At 44.2% G+C, this 8489-nt stretch overlaps 1 protein-coding gene across 1 annotated transcript; it reads right to left on the reverse strand.

The window, feature by feature from the left end:
- Window positions 1–3409: 3409 nt before the first annotated feature.
- Window positions 3410–8210, reverse strand: LOC134483477 (disks large homolog 5-like). Its single transcript, XM_063278733.1, has 5 exons — window positions 7937–8210; window positions 6708–6867; window positions 5392–5535; window positions 4597–4759; window positions 3410–3882 (listed from the first exon to the last, which is right to left on the reverse strand). The coding sequence occupies exons 1-5, from the start codon at window positions 8016–8018 to the stop codon at window positions 3853–3855; spliced, it is 579 nt and encodes a 192-aa protein (XP_063134803.1). The 5' UTR covers window positions 8019–8210; the 3' UTR covers window positions 3410–3852.
- Window positions 8211–8489: the final 279 nt, after the last annotated feature.

An 8489-nucleotide genomic window follows, 5' to 3' on the forward strand; every position in this document is an offset into this window, starting at 1 on the left:
CATTTTTACTGTTGGGGACAAACCTAGGGCTGCCATGTGCTGGGAAAAGGCTTTGCACAGCTGTAGATCAACCCTAATTATAAACTCCTAAATTCTCCCAATCCTGGAACTTTCTAGGTCCCTCACATGATGCAACCTTTGGGGGTTTCCTCACATAGAATCATGGGGTGGATTGCATCCCAAAGAGAGACAGTGGGAAATGTTCCCCAGTGTCTGCCTGTGGCTGTGGTGATGAGAGTGCTGACCAGTGGATGGCAGGGCCCATGTGAAACCCTTTTGTTTTCTACTTGAGTGGAATCTTCACCATGCCTTTTTTTTTTTTCTTGAAACACAGGTTGCCCTGGAACTTACAGTCTTCCATCACCCAGACTCAGTTTCCCATGACTGGGATCACTGTCTTAAATTACTATGCCCATCTTTCTTTTTTTGTATTTATAAATCTTCTAAAAGCCAGAAGGATATAGAATTTAAAATTTTGCGGTCCAAGGCATTTTCAACAGGGGATTCTTGACCTAGGACTATCCAGACCAGTTTTTATTGTGTGGGTACTTCATTCCCGTAACAGCTTATGCTTGACAAAGAGTTCAAAGGTGTGATGTCACTGGGCATCAGGCGGTGTTCCAAATAGCAGCACCGACTCAGGTTGTAATTTAGGCTGGAGAAACTTACTAGGACCCTGGTAATCCTAGCACCCTGGGGCCTCACATGTCCTTAGTCTGATCTAGTGATGAATCAACTGCTCTTGAGGGTGGATTGGAATTCTAGTCACTGTGAGGCAGGAGCATTAGTATCCTACAGCCACTCTGGGCTCCATAGGAAGACCCTGTTTCAATAGTAAAGGGGTCACCTGCGAGTTCTTACTGTCTTCCCTGAGGCCTTCCTGCTGGAGTTAGAATAGCTGTCTCACCAAGTTGATGTAGAGGGCAGAATGTTGGTGCCTTCTATAATGAGGACTAGTGACAGATAATCTATGGAAATTCTAGAAAGATCTACAGGTATTTATGTCCTGTGCATGGGAATTGCTGGCTTCCCTGTGTTCTTTGCCTTTAATTTGCAGTCCATGGGGCACCTGGGAATGTCCCAAAACCAGGCTGCACATAGGGCTTGTCCCATAATTTTCACTTGCACCCAGTGCCTGCCTGATGGTCATAAGTCTGACAGAGCCACTGTATGCTCTCCTGAAACCTGCAGAGAGCAGTATATGGGACCCTACCATCCCCACACTGCCCATCAGTGTCTACAATGTCCCTATATGGCACTGAGATGGTCTAAGCTCGTTCCCGCCCATATGCTGCATCAGAATCTGACCATTCCTAATTTCCTCCTCTCACACCCACACTAGAAGCCCTGTACCCACACTAGCCCCAGCTGGCCTGTTGCCTACTGACATCTCATGGACTCTGCCCCAATCCCCTGCCCTACCCTGCCCTGCCCCGCCCTGCCCCGCCCTGCCCCGCCCCAATGCCCTGCCCTGCTCCAATTCCCTGCCCCAATGCCCTGCTGTGCCCTGCCCCAAACTCCTGCCCTGCCCCAAACCACTGCCCTGCCCTCACTCAGCTGACAATGTGGACATCTGAAGACAGTCACTGGACAATGGCTGACACACTTGTCTGAAGACTGGAAATGTTTCTCGATCTTGGAGAGGAAAGAAGGACCCTCCAACTACACTGTCCTCTAAGGAAGTTTATTCAGGTGAGGGATGACAGGGACTGTTTTGTCTCATGTCACACATGTCAGTAGAAAATATCCTAGGTATTGGATGCCGCTGTTAGCATTAACAGAATAAAGCACATAGTGTTGGGAAGGATAATAAATTATGAGTAGGATTAGAAAACCCCAAGCCTCTTCCAGGTCCTAAGAGAGCAAAAAATACCACCAAACACAGCATTAATATGGCAGGTTGGTTAAATCTAGTTACTAGATTCTAGTGTGATAACTATGACCCTTTTTGTGTCATGCTCAGCTTATAATGACTAGAGGACCTAAGCTTGACGGTCACCAATGCCTCTCCCTTGCTTCTCTAGCTGCTGAGCATTGAAAAGCCCTAATGAGGCAGCATCTGTGTGCAGACATACTGGATTATTCTTCTTCACTTTATCTCTCTGAGTCACCTCCACTCACAGTAAGTCAGTTTAATTCCATAAATTGGAAATGAGTCACGTGGAACATATACTTTCTCAATACAATCACAGATTTCCATGTAAAAGGTGAAACATGAACTGTCCCACCTAAGCTCTGGGCTTGCACAGACCTGCTCTGCAAAAGAAACATGTGTTCACAGCTGCAGTCTGCATTCACTATGGATGCTCTTGAGGTCCTCCCTAAACTGCATGGATTAAGATAATTATCTTGCTTTCTATCAAAAGAATTCATTATGCCAAGTTGGCCTGTAGAAGGAGGCTAGTCTCTTCTGTATTTCATCAGATGTGCTTAATGTATATAATCATCGGTAGTAAGTGAAAGATCTGTTTGGAATTGAAACTGAGTGATGCTGGAGGATGATTCTGAATGCACAATGAGCAGTGGAGGCACCAGAGCCCAGTACGGATGCCTAGCAGGCTACCACATTGAGCAGGCACCGCTCAACCACCTGTACATACACATCTCCCTCTGAGATCTCTCTCCTTAATTGAAGGTGATCGTGTCCACCTAGTACACCACATGCCCTGGAAGGACAAAAGCTACCTACAGGAGCTGAGGTGATGACTCAAGGTTAGAGCATCTGCTGCTCTCTCAGAAGAACCACATGGTCCCTAACAATCATCTACAATGGGAAATGCTATTCCCTCTTTTGGATCAGTAGGGAAATGCACTCAGGAGTGGCCCAGATACATTTGAAAAAAAGAGATCCATTGAGTTTAATGATAAAAATAAATATAATCAGCAACAATAAAAAACACAGCATATGAATGATCAAGTGAAACAGCACCTATAAAAACCTATTTCCCAAAATGACGTAGATGGTCATTATCTTTGTGGTTTAATACTAATGCTGTGTTGTAAGAAAAACTGAGGCACATGGTTCTCCATTAGGATTATTCTATATTCCTTTGTGAAAATTGTCATTTTTTTCTGCAGCTCTACAGGCATGAGTGTGTGTTACTCAATATCTGGTGCACACAGTCAATAAGGAATGTGTGTTGTAGACTGATATAGACTAGGATGAGCAGAAGACATGACAGCATGGATACAGTATGTCAGTGATTACATCATAAAGTGTGTGTCCTTAAAAAAAGTCACATTATCCACACAAAAGACACTATCACCCTGTGTACCCCTTGGTAGCTTTGAATTCACTGGACCATGCACAGATCCATATCTAGCTGTCAGTTCTAAGTCTACAGGAGGGGAAAGGACCCTTGAATAAGATGGTCTTAAGAGTCAAGAGTTACAAATCAATTTTTATTCATAAGGAATACAATTTACAAAAAACATAAAATGAACAAATAAAATGGTATAAAAAATGAAAAACAGTAACAAGAATATATAACTATGAAATAACAAAAAGAAAACTTCAATGAAAATCATAACCAAAAACATTTCTTAACAGCATTTTCTTAATGAACATTTAGAAACACAGTTGTAGTGCTGTTTCTCCTGTAGGACGTGAGATGTCAAGGTAGTCCCCTCAATTGTCTCTCAAATGGTGTTGTCTGTATGAGAAAGGAGAAAGACCTCAAGGAGATAGGCTGGCATACGGATACATAAATTTAGGGTCTCTAAACATTGAGGAAATTAACTGAGAAGAAGAATATTCACCCACAAAAAGTCTTTGACTGTGAGGATTGTCGTCACAGGGAACTCCTGAGAGAGAAACTCATTCCTCAGGGGGCTGTCTTCCTGGGACCCGTCCTATGCCATGTCTCCTGCAGTTCCTGAGACCTGGGAGGAGAAGGCAGCTATTAAGACACTGATTTGGTGGGGACATGCATACCAGCTGTCAAGTTGCTGCCTTCTGTCCCCTCAGCTGCATTGGACAGACAGCACTGATCTTTTCACTGAAATCATTGCTGATATCTCTGCAGGCTGGGGAACATCACCAGCAACCCTCAAAGTACTGTGGGAGAACAAGCTGCTCCTCAGACTCTACCAGTGCAAACCAAGAATGGGGAAATGGGGAGAGACCTAATTGGGGTGCAGGAAGAAAGGAGAAGGCCACATGATACCTAGATCAAAGCCAATGACCAGGACTCATTTGCCATTTGCACTTGGTTCTTATCCCTACAATGTGCTTCCAACCATCACATGACCCCTGTATGACCTTTGTCACACGACCAAGAACTCATTCAAAACTCTTCATAGCATCCAATCTGGGACAGGGAGATGCAGTCATGTGATATGTTATTCCTCTGTCACCATTTCTGGACTGCAGTTTCAAAAAGGACAGAGAAGTATAATTGCCCATAATTCAGTTTCTGAAGAGTGGTTAACATCCCAGAATACTTGTGCAAGACAGAGCAATGAATAACTCTGTCACATGAGGTGGGTGACTGACTGGGTGTGGGGAGATTAGAAAGGTGATAGGGGAAGCAAAGATGTATCCAATAGGCAAATGGTATCACACATTGTTAATCTGACTCAGCTGCTTGTTCCTACCACATTTTGCTGGGTCTGGAGTTTGCTGGTCTTCTCCTGTTCATCTTCATCATTCGGGTTCAACTCAAACAAATATCTCTGTAACTCCTTGCTCTCCTGCTTCAATGTGACCAACTTCTTCTTCATACATGCCTGGTCCATCAGGAGCCGGCTGTGCAGGTTGCTGGAAACACACTCTGCATAGTAAGATCCTGAAGCCTCTTCCTCCCATTCCAACTGCCAAATCCCACAAACTCCACCAGGACCCAGATACCCATAAAGACTTCATAGAATACATCTCCATACATGTAAGGCTGCTGCACAAACAGCAAACAGCCAATCCAGGGAAGAATAAATTGTTTCTGTGACCCAAGCACGAATAAGAGTCCATGTCTGTCCAAAAGAACAAGGGATCTACAACTACCCATGAGAGCCCTATGCATCTGGACAGCATCAATTCGTAGGCAGTAAACAACCACAAGAGGACAGTAGAACCAAGGGAGGTCATGCTAACCATGTGGTCCACACATTGAGCTTTGTTAAACCTGGTATGACCCCAGAGCCACAGGTTGGCCTAATAACACTCTGATGCCTGAATCAGTATAGTTCTATCCAGAGCATTCTAAAGATGCATAGACACTGTGGTGAGAAGTAACAGTCTCTTATGGAACTGAAACTGAGTCCAAAAGACCCACGGCACAGTGATATTTAAACAGCAGAAGAGATGGGCCCAGAGCTGCAGGCTCTCCAGTCCAGAACAAAGAGAGGCAGCAATGGATATTCCACAAGTGATGGGCCCTTCTGACCAGTACTTACCGATAGAAGTTAATCTCCTTCTTGAGCTCCTGAAATTTCTCACGATGTTCAATGTTCTTGGTGTCTAAGTTGTGCAGTAATGACATGACCTCTTTCTCCTTTATCTTCAAGTTTTCATAAAATGGATTTGGCCTGAAGTAGGGGCTGGCCCCAGAAAGATAGAACCCAATGAACATCGAGGTTTAGGATTATATGAACTCAGGCTGTGTCCTGTACTACCCCATGCCTGGAAGGACACTTTCTGAATTCTACATATTTGGATCTTCTTCAGCTTCAGAAACTTGGAATTGTGTGCCCAGGACAACAGAAGCTAAGCATCCAGATAAAGGGTTCCCTGGCTCACTTTTTTCAATCAGGAGGGGTGGATCTGCATTCAAACCTGTTATGCTGTCAAGAGCCTAGGCCACAGATCTTACCCAACCACACACACACACACACACACACATCCAGAAACCTCTGATTTCATTTTTCCTGTTTTGACAAGTGGAATGCTACAAGCCGAATAACTAATATTCTAGAGGCAGACAGTACACATAATTCTGGAGATGAGACCAGATATTGCCACAAACTTATAATCTGCCCGAGGCATACAAATGTATAGACAAATGTGACTACACAGGCAAAGAACTGTGCTGTTGAAAGTGGGGCTTCCAAAATAAAGCACTTACACCTCCATGAAACTATTATACAGGTAAATCCTGAAGTCAAAAACAGACCCCTAAATTCCAAGGGTGGAGGGACACAGAAACATATAAAAGTTGTGCATATGCATGCAGACCTGTGCACACACAGACACACAAACTGGGACACACCCACAAGAAAAGAAAAGTAAACAGACTCAGAGAATGAGAAAGAGAGACAAATATGGAAAGAGCACAATGAGAATCAGTAGAAATGTATGCACCATTACTGTCTCAGAGTTTAAGGCACACAGACAAGAAGGAACAGGCCTGACCCTCAGGCCTTCTGGTTAAGCATTGATATGAACAATGTGGGACCTGTCACCTAAGGGTGCTGCCAGGAGATGATAGCATTCAGTCACCTTCCTAGCAAGTACAAACACTCTCCACAAACTCACAGCACCTAGAACCTTGCAAAGCTACCACCTGTCAAGGGCTTTCCAATTGTACACTGGGAACTCATGCTCCAGTGACTTTATCCCTGAAATCTTCACTCAGATCACAAGTTCAGATTTTCAACAGGTGGAATCAGAGAGTCCATTTCCAAACTCACTCCTCAGTAAGGGTCAGGTTCTGAATCTCCTCTCTATGGAGATGAGGTTTAGAACAAGGTCATTTGTTTGGAGCAATGCATACCTCTTGTTCATGGATCCACCTGTCACATAAAGGAGGCGATCTGTCAGCTCATTTCTCTCCTTGGTAGTTAGCTCTAGTTCTCTATTCAGCCTCTCCTCTTCCTCCTTGGCCTGCACCTTGTTTAGGACATTTTCAGGAGATGACGTCTGTCTGCAGGCCTCTGTAGGTAGAAGAACACAAGTGAACCCGCATGGGGCTAATGCATAGAGCATACACAGACCACAGTGAGGTCCAAACAGGAGAACATGCTTGGAAGCCAGTGTCACTGCAAGGAGTTTGGTCTATGTGTAAGAGGCATCCTAAATGGATCACAGTTCCCCCACTACTATATAGAGACCAAGAGATGTAAGCAGCCAGGTGTTCCCTATGCCCGCCCACACAGGCTTACAAGTACCAGAGAGATGCCTTCTTCAGGATTATTATCCGGTACGCAGGCTACAACCTGGTTTCAGGACTCTCACCCCTCTGGTTTCAGAAGTCAGATCATCAATTCAGCATCCACAATGACTTGATTGATCAGGGTTACTCAGATATCCTACACTGTTACTCTAGTCCAATAACTTTGCATTAAAAATCATGTAGGGGGAGGAGGACATGGTCAACAGACTTATTAATTCCCCCTACTGAAATGACAAATGCCCCAGAAGTGCCAATAGGTTACAGGCTCTTTCTCTACCTGCTCCATATAGTTTGGCTACTGTAGAAAAATATCTGCCACACAGAACCTCTAATATATGAAGGTAAGATTGGCCCCGTCAGCCAGAGGTAGTCCGAGGAGTTCTAAGAATATAAGGTCATGGCCAGGAGCACAATTCTCTCCCTCTTACTACTGTCAGATAGTCACTGAATTTAAAGAAGCAATGAAAGTGAAGTACATTGATGCCCTGTTTAATTCAGAGAAGTTATCCCCTCCATGACTCCTGATGGTGTTATTATATCAATTTAACATACCGAATGCACTGTAAAAGTAAAGACTAGAAGTTCACCCAATAATAGCATAGGCATTGCCATATCCTCCATGTGGTTATGGAGAAACTAATGATGTGAAAACCTTGACTTTCAGGAATTGTGATAATCATGGAATTCAATATCTGTGGAGATGTTCCAGTGGTTGTGGCCCATTACTAAAAAGGCCAGCGGAAGACCCACACACACACCCCTGACAGGAAGCTCAACATACACTGCCCAGAACTTACTCCACATTCCCCATGTCCTGTGTCCATCATTACCTTTAGGTTTCGTTTGCTTCACTCTAGACTCTTCTCTATCAACATCAACTCTCCCAAAGCGCCTGAGAAGACGGGCAAACATGTCTGTGGATATATCCTTTGGACACTCAGAGAAAAAGTAGAGAATTGGTTGTCACAACGATACTGGTGACATCACAGGGATTCCAAGGTCTCTCTAGGAGACAATAGAATGTCCACGAAGGGACTGCTGATGTCACGGAGAACAGACTTTGCCTCCCTGCTAATGTTCTCCCTGTACTGAGGAAAAGCTGATGTGCCCTTTTCAGGAGACTTCCCTGTGGCATAGCCACTGAGCACCACATGCTTTCAAAGCGAAATTTGACTCTAGGCTTGATTGGAAAAACCTAAGTCACTGCTATGTACCTAAATGAGTGCTTCCTCCACAATCCCTGCACAGAAATGTTTCATCCTACCTCAAATTCTCCTCAGTCAGCAATATTACCCATTAAAGATTACTGAGAAATCACACCAGTTCCTATAAGTAGCCAAAGAGGTCTCATATCTCATCATGTGCAAGTGCATGAAATCACAC

This window comes from Rattus norvegicus, chromosome 19 (genome assembly GCF_036323735.1).
Source record: "Rattus norvegicus strain BN/NHsdMcwi chromosome 19, GRCr8, whole genome shotgun sequence".
NCBI classification, from domain to species: Eukaryota; Metazoa; Chordata; class Mammalia; order Rodentia; family Muridae; genus Rattus; species Rattus norvegicus.